This window comes from Lottia gigantea (assembly GCF_000327385.1).
Source record: "Lottia gigantea unplaced genomic scaffold LOTGIsca_157, whole genome shotgun sequence".
Lineage (NCBI taxonomy): Eukaryota > Metazoa > Mollusca > Gastropoda > Lottiidae > Lottia > Lottia gigantea.
The window spans coordinates 360,311-375,041 of NW_008707910.1; the positions used below are offsets into that span (position 1 = coordinate 360,311).

Consider the following 14,731-nt stretch of genomic DNA (forward strand, 5'->3'; position numbering starts at 1 on the left):
TTCTATCCCATCTTCTTCTACGTGTGGCATGATGTATTTCACGATCAAGACCACAAAAACTCATTGAAAAAACCGATCTAGCCCTTAAACTTACGATGTTTATCATTATTGTATCAGTGCCTCGAGGTCCTTACCTTATTACACTTTTACCTAGTCCGAAACATCTGCCCCTATTCCAGCCTCTGATAGATATTTTGACAGTTATCGACTGGAAAAGAGTCAGAAAAACTTGGCCCTGTTTGATGGGTATTTTCTACACCTCCAAAGATGTGTTATTTCTAACATAATGTTAAATAACATTTACGATGACTGTAAATTAATGTTTGGTATCATCTTTACCTTGGTTTTGTTAATAACACGTGACTATGTGACCTTTTAACCTTTGTTTTAAATGGCTGACGTGAGATCAGTTTCATTAAAAAAAACTTCGTGAGAGTCGTGAGATAAATGGGGTAAAGGTATTATGATGGTTTGACTGAACTACAAAATATCCCTCTTTCCGAATATATCTTGCATTGGCTGATCCGATTCAACGATTTAAACCACACCCCCCTCCTCATCACACACACAAACCTTCAAAAGTGCGGAATAGTAACCATAAAACAGAGCTTAGTCTACACATTTTCAAAATACCTATCAGAGGTATAGAGGCAGGTGTTTCGGTCTAATTTTTTGCCGTGAAGATGAAGGATATAAAAGCCCGATCAAATTGACTTTTAATTCAGACTTATCACGATGACAGGTTTCATTATCAGAATTTGATAATACAGTACGATTCGAGGAAAAATGAAACTACAGTTTATTCTCTTGGTCTTTGCCACAGTTTGTCGCGGTGCAGCAGCAAACAATTGTAAGTTATATTTTTTACTCTTCCTGCACCATAATACTGTATTACTATGGTCTCACTGAAAACTCAGCGCTTGAATTTTTTTTAGTGACAATAATTTTTGTACTTCTGACTTTTACAAATTTTTTACCAAAAGATCGAGGTTGAGGTGTCTTAAGATCGTAATGAACAAAAGAAATCAAATTAATGGAGTTTTACACCCTACTCTTCTGCGCTTAAATGGGCTTATGAAGTCGGGAAAATTTTGCCAGGAGAGCCACATGAGCTTACTATTTTTTGATTTCCAAATTGTCGAGGGGTCTTTAAGGATTTAAGGAACATCATTTCACTTGTGTATTCCTTAAAGCAAAAAGTTGGTGAAGTTTACTACTAAATAGTAATAGTATCTGTTTGTATAATTCAAGGTAAATCAGCATCACTTGTGACGTCGAGTATGTGTGCAGCCCAACTCTCTGGAATGAACCATAAATATACACGAAGAGAAAGTGACATTCCAACTTATCTTCTTGATTCACTGAGGTAAGAATAAATTTTTGAACTATTTTGCTCAAATGCTTATATTTCATTTTCTGGCAATTTGAAAATGTCAATCTGGAAATGCACTGAAAAGTTTTAATAAGTAATTTTGAAAATTGAATTTCGAATTTCAAATTTTAAAAATTTTGATTTTTAATATACAATTTCAAAATTTTAATTTGGTAATACAATTTCAAAATTTTATATTAAAGTTGAGATTTGAATTTTTAATTAAAAAAATTTATAAAATATGTAACATGTCTCCTTAAAGGTTTGGCATTAGACAATTACTGTCTATGACATTGGGATATTACATACATTTGAATCTCTAGAGTTTGATAAGGGATTGCTATCACATTGTGCATTATATAAAATACAACGGGAATGCAACACTAGCTGCCTTTGGTTTTGATAGACATAAACATAAATGTGTCTGATTGACAAATTGCTTGACTTACTTAGCCCTGTCAACATCAAAATTTGACAATGTATCTTAGATCATGGGCCTCATGCGCCAGTTTTCAAATACTTTTAAGCAGAAAAAATAAACGAGATTCTTTATATTATTACAAAGAGTTTATTTCCGGAAACTTCTATATCGCGATATTTAAACATATCGTGATAAAATATTGTCTATATTGCGATACACAAAAAATCTCATATCGCTCTAGATTTCTTAACATGTCATAGGATCATTCGTCTCTTGATCGATTTGTCCCATATTCCACTGGAAACGAGAGATCGCCATTAGTTATCCAAGAGAATAACCATGGCCGAAAGAAATGTAGAAGGCACCGTCAAAGCTATCAAGTAGTAAATAAGGTCACAACCGAAAAATTGCAATTCACTCACGATTACAGTCAGAGCTGCGCGAAAAATTTAATTTTAATATATTAATTTTTCATTTATAAATTTATATTTTAATTAAAGAATGCAATTCGGTAATCCTTAGAAATAGTATACCTTTAATTTTATAGTGATGAAGTCACATTAAGAACAAGTTGTCGACGATGCAACCAAGGAAAGAGATTATACAGAACAGCCGACGGCTCGTGCAACAATGTCAGGGATCCCTCAATGGGTCAGTCATTGGGAAGCTTTCAACGTCTTATGCCAGCGCAATATGGGGATGGTGAGTATATTTGTTACGGTTCCTTTTTATTATAGAAAACTACTAAGTCGATCCTACCTGGAACCACACCTGCCATTACTGCTCAAAACTACACATATTGTTCATTGTTGATATAGTATCGTCATACTCTTTATATTGGATTTCGGACCTTATTTATTGATTCGGGTAGCCCGCTTTCTTTTCCTATTTAAGGGGTGTGTACACCAAAGACACTGGGTGTAAATTGTGGTCTACTTCCCACAGCTAGAGAAGTCAGTAAAGCTATTCATCCAGCTCTATCAGTTAATGCCGAAAACACGGTAATGTTGATGCAGTGGGGTGAATTCATGGATCATGATATGACGGGTGCTGCCATTAATCAACGTAAGTAATTCGTACAATCAAAAAAAGTCATGGACTGGGAGCTTAAAGTTAAAATGACGACTCGTCATTTTTGACACCCCCCTCCCCCACCTAACGAAAAGACATAATTTATATAGAAATAGAAAATGAAATTTCTAGTTTGGGGTATTTTTAAAAGATTATGCGGACTATTTACACATACATTCAAGACCCAAATCAATCTCCAATAATGGCGCAGAATGGAATTTAATTTCTCAGTTTCATTTGGTGTAAACGGGACATTATTAGTACAAAAAGTACAAAGTTTTCATTTAAATAACAAACTGAATATATAGAATAATTACAGCTCATGTAAATAGAGGCTGCTGTAACCATGTCGATGTACAAAGAGGACTACCACATCCAGACATAGCAACTTGGTAAGTGAACCCATTCTTAATTACTGGGAGCTGCGCGGTGACTCAGTAGCTTGCTCACTAATCCGAAGTCCGGTATTTAATCTCAGCATAGGTTGAGTAAATAGGTTTACCAACTCAGTTACCCCCTGTCAGTGATGCAGATTAGATGACATGGAAAAGGCGTCTAGTTGTTATGATGAGGCAATAAACCGAGACCCATTGTGAATTCAAGTTTTAATTTTCTAATATTTTAATCATCCAACAAGCTTTTAAATTCTATTTGATTGAAGATATGCTGAATATGCCATTATTGAGTAGTAGTTGAGTTTCACATTTAATACAAAGTGTCTATACCTACTAGGAAAAGAAGCTATAAAAATTAAAATGTGTAACACAAACTGGCCTTAAACATTATTTTAATGTTGAACATCTGTAATGCTCTTATTGTTGGTAAAATTTAATGCATTTGTGTGCCACTTAATACAAGTTTGACTGTAAAAAAATTCTCCACTATTTTCAGTAACGGTGAATGCTTTCCGATAATAATTCCTAAAGATGACCCATATTTCAATATAAATTGTATTGAAATGGTCAGATCACGTGCCATACAGAACATCAGCTATTTAAGTAAGTATATATAGCATTATCTAAGGCCTACACCAGCCAATCTTTAGGCGGAACGTCGCGTACTTCTCAAATGGTAGTCATTTTCCGACCTGAACTATAGTTCATAGCCTCAAAATCTTTATTCTAAATTCGAAACTTTTATTGTCTTTGTTCATAAACACTTGTATTTGAACTAACGAAGATGGGTAACGCCATGCAGGGTGCATCAAGTGAAATTTTGCCAGGACAGCGGCATTAGCCTGCTCTTTTTATGCGAATCATGCGATCACGTGACAATTTGGACATTATTCCGATAAAGAATGGCTAACAAATACCAAGATATGTTATACTTCCACGGAATAGCATTGTACAAGGACCAAAACTGCCGAGAATTTTCCGAATTGTATAAGCGCAGTAATCAAGTGACAATTTATTTTTTAACAGATTCCTCGAACCCCAGAGAACAACAGAACCTTCTAACTTCATATATTGATGCGTCAAATGTTTACGGAACTAATGAAGAACACACTAAGAAATTGCGAGCAGAAAATGGTAATAATTCTTATTCATTTTAAGTTATAATTCCAAAAAGTGATAGGTATAGATAGAGCATCGTCAAAGGAATTTTGGTATGGTTAATATCACAAACTAGCCATGAAATCGAACAGTTGTTTGTTTAGTGAGGATTTGATTGACAGGGGGTGTGGGGGTGTGGGGGGGTGGGGGGGGGGGGGGGTTGGAGATCGGGTAGAGTACATCTAACGCAATTTTGGAGGTGAAAGTAGAAAAAAAAATTCATTTTGCATGGCCCAAAAATTACCTCATAAATACGTCACTGCACGAGAACAACTGGAATAGTGTGTAACGTCTATTTTATTTCAATTCAAGAAAACGGAATATTCATTTTCATCATGGCAATATTAAATATTCTGCGTATTTTTGTTATACTTGTGGCTTGTCGGTTAATACTGCTTGTTGAATGGCTAGATGATTTTAAGACTTACACGGAGAATTTCGTTACTCTTGCAGGAAGAATGGCAACATCCGCTGGTAATTTGCTGCCCATTGGTCGTGATCAAGATTGCATTCTTGGACCTAGTGTCCCACATTGTTTTGCAACTGGTAAGTGTGGAAGAAATTAAAAAAAGCATCCCAAAACCCCCCAAATTCATTTATCCATAATTGATACCACAAAAGACACTTGCTTACAGAATGAACATAAAATTTAGATTTTCAAACTTGGTCAATAAGAGTATAATATACTCTCCTTTGTACCTACCCAGTGCCATAACTATACAACAGAATTCAACTATTATCTGATTAATCCAGAATAAAAATTATCCTTAAAACGTAATTATTGAAAAATGTTTGTAAACGTATATACATAATGTTTATGGATTTAATGTATTGTACAAAGAATTTAAGTCCACCGATGAATATTAAATTTTCATTTTGGTCAAGTTAAATGGGAAGTTGAATTTTATGTTCATTCTAAGAGTTAGTATGTCTTTTAAGAGATTCAAAAAATGAAATGAAATGCACCATGTGAGCAAACGAAGACGAGTAACGCAGGGTGCAACAGGGGATTTTGCCAGGCTCTATTTTTTATTTCAAACTGTTAAAAGGGATTCTAATAAGGTTTTCAAAATAACTGATTTTACTTGTTTTTATTTATGAGGTGATGAACGAGCTCACGCATATCCACCATTAACAGGTCTTCATACTATATTTGTCCGTCTTCATAACATAATAGTTGCAGAATTGGACGAAAATACCAATTGGGGCGGTAATCGACTGTTTCAAGAAACAAGGAAAATCATTGGAGCTATATTACAGGTAATCATGTAGACCGAACAAATGTCTCTATTCCAGCCTTTGATAGCTATTTGGACAGACATCTGGCTGGTGTAGAGATAGAAAAACTAGTCTGTAAAATGGAAACTTTCTGCTTCTCCGCAGGTGCGGAGGTTTTAACCCTATTAAGATAACTCGGATCTTCAAAACCCATTTTGAAAAATGAATATTTTTGTAGTTCAGTCATTTTCTACCTACACCATTTATGACGCGAATTCCGTTCCACCAAAGTGTTTTTTAGCGAAACTGATCTCGCATTCGCCATTTAAAAATACGTGCGCAGCCAAAAGTTCAAAGGTCACGTAATACTAAAAAAAACAAGAGTTACGGTGATGCCCAACACTAATTTACAATCATCTAAAAGGTAATTTAATATTATGTCAGAGAAAACGGATCTTCTGAAGTGTGACAAATCCCAATTATCAGGGTATATTTTTTCTGACTCTACTCCAGCCGACAACTGTCAAAATATTCATCAGAGACTGGAATAGAGGCAGATGTTTCGGACTAGTAATCATGATGATGTAAATCTACACAATGTCAAGCTATTACTTGACAGATATTTTTTGGTCCCTCTGTACCACCACTGGCAGCGCCACTGCTTCATAAATGTCAAAATTGTATGGTCACAAACATAGTACATTGCAACGGTTTCGTTTGGTTACATTGGTATGAACTAGAAAATTCAGGCGAAACTTCATTTTACGACAAGTACATTAGGTCTAGGGACGTTGCAAACAATAACTACTGATCTTTTTAAGAGGATTAATAATTTTTATGTATATCTGGGACACTGATAGCATCAATTTTCTCCTTGTGGTTCCTACAGTTCCACTTACATTAAGTGTTTGATGGCGTCACTAATAGCAAAATTTCACCAAAGGTTCTTCTTCACTTGGTTTTGGTGGAATTGCTTGAACCACAGACGTCTGATTGAAAAATGGAATGGTGCAAATTGATGCAATACACATAAAACAAATTAGAAAACCTATTTACAATCCCTTTAAGGATGGCCAACTTCTTAATTTCAGAAAACTACATATTTTGACTGGCTGCCTTATATTTTGAGTCCAAAAACATTAAAAAAGAATGGATTAAGACGAGGTGAACATAAATACGATATAAATGTGAATGCTCGTATAGCTTCCGAGTTTGCTACAGCCGCCTACCGAATGGGCCATTCCTTGATTCCAGATTTTGTGAAATATGGCGATGAAAAAATACTGTCTAGGAATTTGTTTAACAACCCAAAAACGGTTTTTGAAAACTTAACTCTTCTGATGGAAGGAGTTATTAACCAACCTGCTTTAGCTAGAGATCGGTTTATTACCGAGGAAATCACAGATCATTTGTTTGAAACGAAAAATGGTTCTTTTGATTTGGTGTCATTTAATATCAATCGTGGACGAGATCATGCTATTGCCACCTACAACCAGATGAGAGAATATTGTGGGCTAAGAAAATTAACTTCATTTTATGACAAAGAAGTTGGTAATGCAGGAGTCGAGTTGGCTAAAATTTACGAGTAAGAACATTGTCTCGAAACTTGTATTTGCCAAATGATATTTGTTTATTATCAGGAACCAAAGTCTGGATTATGTGCCATTTCAAGTTAAATTTGCAACACAATCTTCCCTAAGTTGTCACTTTTCTGGGGCCAGTCGAGCAGACAGAATTTTACTGGATTACGTCACACTGACCTCTTACCGAGGACTACAAATCGTAGTGGTCGGATTTGCAATTGCTAGTGGTTTGCCAATTTGTGTGTATCAATGCTTCGTCGGTTTAAATTGTCTAATTTACCTTAAAAGGGTAGGATATGATTGTGTAAATATTAGGCTTATGTATATTTTTCGTTGCAGTCATGTGGACGATATAGAATTATTCCCCGGAGGAATGTCAGAACCTAACTTGAAAAATTCTTTGCTTGGTGAAACATTCAACTGTATTCTTGGAGAACAGTTCAGATGTTTAAAATTTGGTGATGCGTTCTGGCATGAAACAAGGGACAAACGTCGAGGCTTCTCATCCTGTGAGTTATATATATCTAATACAATTAAACAGATACCATAAACTGTGTCCATTTTGGGAGGTTCATTTCAGTCTAGAATGAATTAAATAGTCTCCGAGTACGAGAAATGTACGAAAATCACACAATTCTTTTTAAAAATATCTCAAACTAGGAATTAACTTTCCTACTTTCCTATTCTATAGACGTCTTTTCGAAATGGTAGTGACTCGAATTTTTAACTTTCAAACCCGGACAAGTCTGGACACACGTGAATTTAAAGGCTCAAATTTCGGAGGAGCTGTGAATATTATTTAATTCCCGTTTCTGAGACTAAAGTATGATTGGTTAAAATGGCTCTATACTGCCCCTTTAAATAACCTAAAGAGGCATCATCGTTATTGCATGATTTTACGTTTACTTCAGTTATTAGTTTCATTCTTTTTTGTAGGTCAACGACTAGCCCTGAAAAGGTTTAGCTTCGCGAAGATTTTATGCGATACACTAAATTTTAATGAAGTTCAACCAGATCCCTTCAGCTTACCCAATGACTCAAAGTAAGAAAATCATCCTATCTTAGATGTGTTTCTTTTATCAAAGCTTAAAAAAGCCTTTAAAAGCACTTACTTGAAAGGCCACTCTTTGTTTTTTCGTAAGTTGGAAATTTGCTCAAATGTAAGAAAAATACACCAAAATCTAAAAAAATATCTCCCTGATCTTATCTGAAAGTTTGAACTAAAAATATCCTGCCGTTACATTTGTTTTTGTCAAAACTATTTTTTAAAGTTGTTCGAAAACTATTGTGCGGATTTAAGAAATAAACGCCTAATAATTATCCTTATACGTATTCGAGTAAACAAATTGAGCCTTTATGAGACCCAAAATCAAAACTGGTTGAATCAACTTAATTAACAATTAGTGCACTCCATTTTTAATTAACTCTTTTAAATTAAATTCAGATTGATCATGTTGATATACATACATGTTGATATACATACATGTTGATATACATACAGTTATAATATAACTTATTTTAAAAATATTTTCAGGTATAATTTACGACATTGTTTATACTGAAAATTGTGCTTACTGACTCTTTAAGCAACTAAAAGAGGATGCCTTACCGAACAAGAGGCAACTGGTCAATTGCTTGATTGGAATCATGTCGTTGGAACTTGAACATGCAGTATTTCGTACCATACAAATTTAGTAACATTATATTTGTCCGTGCCTTTCAGTAACCGAGTCAAACCATGTTCGGAGTATGATAAGTTAAACCTTTCGCCATGGTATGACAGTGAGGAAAGTGAAGAAGATTAAATCATACTATCAACAACATAGTTCAGTTATAAAGTCGTGTATATTACCTTTAAAAAAATCATGTATTCATTAAATTGTTTTTTTTTTTTAAACTGTATTTTTGTTTGTTTTTTTTTTCTGTTTGATTATTGCTGGCGAAGTAATACTCTGGCAAGTTAAGTGGATATTGTAACAGCTGGGCTGTTCGGGGTTCGTAAATGACGGAGTTTACGGAGTCTCTTTGTTAATCAGCCAGTTATCAAATTATTGGGCTTCAATCTTTACATAATACTCAATCAAACTCGTAAAAACTGAAAAATATTGAATAAAAAACACTTATAAGTCTTTAGCTTGGTAAAGAGACACTGAATTTACTCTACATTCTATAAATCTATAAATGCGGAAAAATTGGCGAGGACAGGTGGCCACATGAATGCCAATCTAGGGTTGGACAGGTTCGGATTATTCCAAATTTCTTGCAAAATGTTATTACAGTGGTGTAACCTATTTTCGTGGATATAAGGATTCAACACCGAATTTCGTCAAAATTAAAAAAACAAAAAAAATTTTTATGTCTTAGATGTTTCCTCAGATATTCTACAAAATAATTAAAATTGGTTTATTTCGATTTTCTTTATGAATCCACTTTGACCCATATTTCATGAGCAACCAACTCGGCAACGGCGTCAGAATGCGTCATCTATTTTCGTGTACAATGTTTGAACTATAAATAAGTCGAGAAAAACACGTTGTATGGATACCGGGTGATATAATTAACTTCTCTTAGTATTTATCTTTAATATCAATTCATTATAACTAGTGACAATTCCTTCAAAGAACCACGATTTTAAAAAAAAAAATAGTGACTGACAAAATAAGATACGTAGCGTGATTTATTGATAAAAGTCACTGAATATGGTCCACTTTGTGCTCCATAGAAATTTTCTGCTGACACGGAATCCGCTAGTTGATCACGTGACTTCATTCGTTGGACTACATTCTAGCAGACGACACTTGGAATTCCGATTACGGCTAGGGATTATAAGGAAATTCGGCTGATAAAAAATAGTGACGTTTGGTAATAACTGAAATCCGCCATTTTGTATTTGTCAAAGTATACATTAATACATTTAACCTTGCTTGAAACTACTGGATTCATTCTACTAGCTGATATTGTACAGAAAACCCATGTTTATTAAAACAAACTAATGCGGAGGTCGCGCATGTAAATTATTAATCCTTTCCGGAAATCCACGAATAATAGGTTTCCACGAAATTAGGTTACTCGACTGTAATTAATAATATGACAATATAACATGTATAAGATATGCAATAGATTAACTGAAGGTGCGAACATAACATATTATACAAATAAAAGGACCAAATATATTACCTTTTCCCCGATTAATGGAGCTTTTAACAAAAACAATTCTTTTTATTGAAATTTAGACCATGCTCATCCATACTTGTTTTCTTGTGCCAAATTAAGCCTAATGCGCAGACTCTGTTAGTCTTGCTTTATTACCAAAATCAGTGCCTCCTAAATGACCCTAAGTTTATACAACAAGGGGACATAACTGGTTGTTTGACAGCAGTTACAGATATCTTGATTTAAAGGGATTGTAAAGAGCTTTTATAAATTTTGCATGTGTATTCCCAATATTCAGTCAGACATCTGTTTTTCAATAAACTAATAAAACTAAGCGTTTTATGACGTCACTAATGGTCACTTATCGCAAAGTCCTTAGTCATAAAGCATATTTTGCGATTTGTGACGTCATCAAACATTCATCCTTAGTGAAAGTACAAGAACCACAGACGTCTGGATGAAAATTGGAATGGTGAATATTGGTGCTATTGTTCCCGATACACATACATTTTTTAGAAAACTATTTTAATATCCCTTTAAATTCAGCTTTAAACCAAAGGCAAATTATTACAAGATATCTCCAAATATTTCAAAGACATTAACCTTGTTCCTTGTACAGCGGCTGACATATCAATTTTTATGATGCATTTTGATTTTGGAAAATGAAATGAAACAAATTAAAGGGATTATAAAGGTTTTCTAGCCTCTTCATGTGTATCGGGGACACCTTTGACTTCTATTTGGGACATCCCAGATTCCAAATTCCAAATCAAGATTAGAAATACTATTATTACTTGATTTACTAAATGGTCGCCTCACTGTATTCGAAACCGGTCACTTTATCATAAATAAGGATATTTAGTTCTCCGATTTGCACAAATAATATACAACTTGTTCATTCCGTTAAAACTAAAGAATATAAGACGTAGTAAAAAGTTTTATAAGGCAAAGGTGAAGCAAAATGAGTCGTAGATTGTTAGTTAGAAATGAAGCCATCTTGTAAGGGGGGATAACATATATTATCATGTTATTGTGGAATGGCGGTAGGTTGGTTGGTTACGAATTCATTTGTGGGAGCTGCGTCATTTCCGATTAACTCTTTCTGGAATTGCTGGAACCACATCGGAAGAATAATTGGAATGATCAAAATAGATGTCAAAGGTGTCCCCGAGACACATAAAAAGGCTAGAAAACCTTTGAAAAGATGTGTATATTATACACTAATTAGTTAAAAAGAAATATGTAAATGTTTTACGCTTGCGTGCGTAATATTCAAATTTTTTCCTGATATCAATTTAATTGCAAATTTTTTTCTATGTCACTGACACGGGCAATATGGTGGTGGATACGAATATGAAGTGTTATGATCGTATCGATCTATCTTCTAGGATACAGTGCGATAACAATTAGTGCCTGTCAGAAATATGGCATGGACATGCTTGTTGTAACTCAAGAATTTTCAGTTTCTATGGTCGAGGAAGTTGTATAAAAGTGTTAATTATGTTGATCACGAAGTGTTCGAGTCTTCGCTTTCAGTTGATTCTGTCTGAGAATTTCGCATTCAGAATGAGTAGGTGATGCAAGTGAGATCGTTCCACCATTTTGACGACCATCTCGAAAATCTCGGTCCCCATCACCGCAATATTATAAAAAAAAATATAGCTGGATTGGGCTGATTGATCCGGAAAACTTTAATGATTTGATACCTTACATGGTACAGCGATAAATATATACATTAGGAATTTTAACCAATCACAAATGTCCATGTATGTACAGTCTGGATAAACAAAAAAAGACTTTTTGACCTTTCTTGATCGGTCACTCATTGGAATTCTGCAGGTAATCTTCTAATTTAGCTAATTATGAATTAATTATGGACACGTGAGACAAACACTGTAATTTTAAGAGAAATCAAACTGTTTGAAAAATGTAAGGAAGTGTTTATTTTTATTTCAGAAATAAGTAGCCAGCAATTGCCTGTATTTTCAGTCCATGTCTTGTAGTCCGAAACTCTATAGACTCTCATCTGGTGCCTTACAGCTTTTATGACAATTATCAACAAGAGTAAGACCAAACGATATCTTTAATTCCTTCTATTTTTCGAAGGAGCAAATGAACGTCATTATAAATTTGATATGTCATGTTTCATTTTTGCAAACTATTAGTGATATTCAACACCGATTTCTTGTTCAATCTAAACCTTGCTTTAAATTCCGAAAACCATATGAAGGGGTCCAGGCGATCCCTGACATGTCTATTGATGGGAATAACACGGTTGGTTTCACCAAGTTCATCTAAATCGTCGAAATAATCGTCCATTTTGAAACATCGAAGAGCCACAAAAGGAATTAAGTTTAAGTTTAGCATTAAATTAGCTAATTTTTAAATAGCCTACATTTAAGGTAATTCTATGTGGTGCATACAAAATAAAGAATTGGATTAAAAGTTAATGCTATTCATGCAGAATAGAATTAAAAATCAGGCTTAATTTCATTTGGTGCATACAGTTCAATATAATTTTACACTATAAATTCACTGTTTCTCTGTTTCTCCCAAAATGCGGAGGTGTATCCTAAAAAGCGCAGTTGTATCCCATATGGTGGAGTTTTATCCGAAAAAATGGAGGTGCATCCCAAAAGGCGGATTTTTATCCCAAAAAGTGGAGGTGCATCCCAAAAGGCGGATTTTTATCCCAAAAAGCGGAGGTGTATCCCAAAAATCGGAGGTGTATCCAAAAAGGCGGAATCGTATCCCAAAAACGGAGCTGCATCCCAAAAAGCAGATGTATACCAAAATATACATATTACATACTAATACAGTCGAATTTTGGAGTGGTGAACGACAACGAATAGAAATGTAGTTTCGTAAAATATTAAGATCCAAGAGCTTGTATGTATCAGGTTTTTTTGGTACCGTATTGTAGATAATAAAGTGTGAAATTCTCATTAAATTTAAACGCATACAGCTGTTAATAAAATTCAATGTTATAAACTATTTGCAACATCAGTTAATCTAGCTCATTTCAAAGTATTGTGAAATTTATTGTAACTCCAGAGGATAATACGGAATTGGAATTTTAGGTGTTTAACATTGACCTAAAACAGCGAGTAAAGACAATATTTCAAGAATTAATTCCCAAGAAGGTTTTGACTAAAAAATATCTAACATATTAACTTGGTAAGATTGATTACGTTTTTTTTTCTTAATTTTTTCTTAATACAATTAACACAGTACCTGTACAAATTGATTGGTAAGTTTATTGACACATCTTTACAATGTCAAGTACTATAACCAACTTTCTTTAACACATAGGGAACTGAACAAAATCAAAGCTCTCTTATATTATTTTTTTTAAAATTTATTTGGTGGAATTATTGTAATACAATGATTGTTGATATTACTGAGTCAAATTCAACAGAATATGCTTTAAAAAGAATGTCGTTAGATCATGGAGGATAATTGCAGAAACCCACAGAAAAAGATATAAAACGAAACAACCAGATCTGCATTTTAAACAGATTGAAAAATGTCTTGTTTTATTTGCTGCCAGTAGAAGATGCTTGTTGGTGCACATATTTTACCATGGATGTGTTTCACAAATCATCAAGTTAGTCTTATAAACTGGACCAATTTTGTTGTGTTTTTTAGGGAAGGGGGCATTTTGAGATTTAGTAGAAATCTTATACGCATGTAGTAATTTTTGGTGTCATTTTGACCAAAACAGGGGCTATTTTGACTACGGTTTTAAAGGCTATTTGACTTTTTGGGCCATTCCGCCATTATCGTTGGGTGCAAAGTGTATTTTTACATTTTACTATTTTACATTTTACATTTTACATTTTACATTTTACATTTTCACATTTTACATTTGCACATTTTACATTTTCATATTTTACATTTTTACATTTTTACATTTTTACATTTTACATTTTCACATTTTACATCTTCACATTTTACATTTTTACATTTTACATTTTACATTTTACATTTTTACATTTCTACATTTCTACATTTTTACACTTTACATTTTCGGTTTTGCATTTTACATGTTAAATTTTACATTTTTACATTTTTACGTTATCTATAACCCACATACTTGATCAATAAAACATGATCGTATCTGGTTCTTTATTTTACATTTTTCATTTCACATTTTTTACATTTTTACGTTATATTGTATCTAAGACGTAATGGTGATGTATATCGCAGTGCTGGTATATTCTATAGTTTATAGGGACGTGTCTGTATCTACCTCTCTTTATTTCTAAAGGATATGCACTTACGCATCGTATCACGAATACGAGTATTGACATGGTCTTATTAAGGAGGAAGTATGACGAAGGGGGGGGGGGGGGGGGGG

The 14,731-nt window shown here is 33.9% G+C and overlaps 1 protein-coding gene across 1 annotated transcript; it reads left to right on the plus strand.

The window, feature by feature from the left end:
• Positions 1 to 733: 733 nt before the first annotated feature.
• On the plus strand, positions 734 to 9,111 carry LOTGIDRAFT_238662 (hypothetical protein). The gene is made up of 13 exons (XM_009050859.1): positions 734 to 850; positions 1,252 to 1,366; positions 2,341 to 2,495; positions 2,688 to 2,858; positions 3,184 to 3,256; positions 3,756 to 3,862; positions 4,286 to 4,393; positions 4,871 to 4,963; positions 5,520 to 5,677; positions 6,727 to 7,220; positions 7,558 to 7,727; positions 8,155 to 8,260; positions 8,942 to 9,111. Exons 1-13 carry the CDS (start codon positions 787 to 789, stop codon positions 9,021 to 9,023), a joined length of 1,896 nt encoding a protein of 631 aa, XP_009049107.1. The 5' UTR covers positions 734 to 786; the 3' UTR covers positions 9,024 to 9,111.
• Positions 9,112 to 14,731: the final 5,620 nt, after the last annotated feature.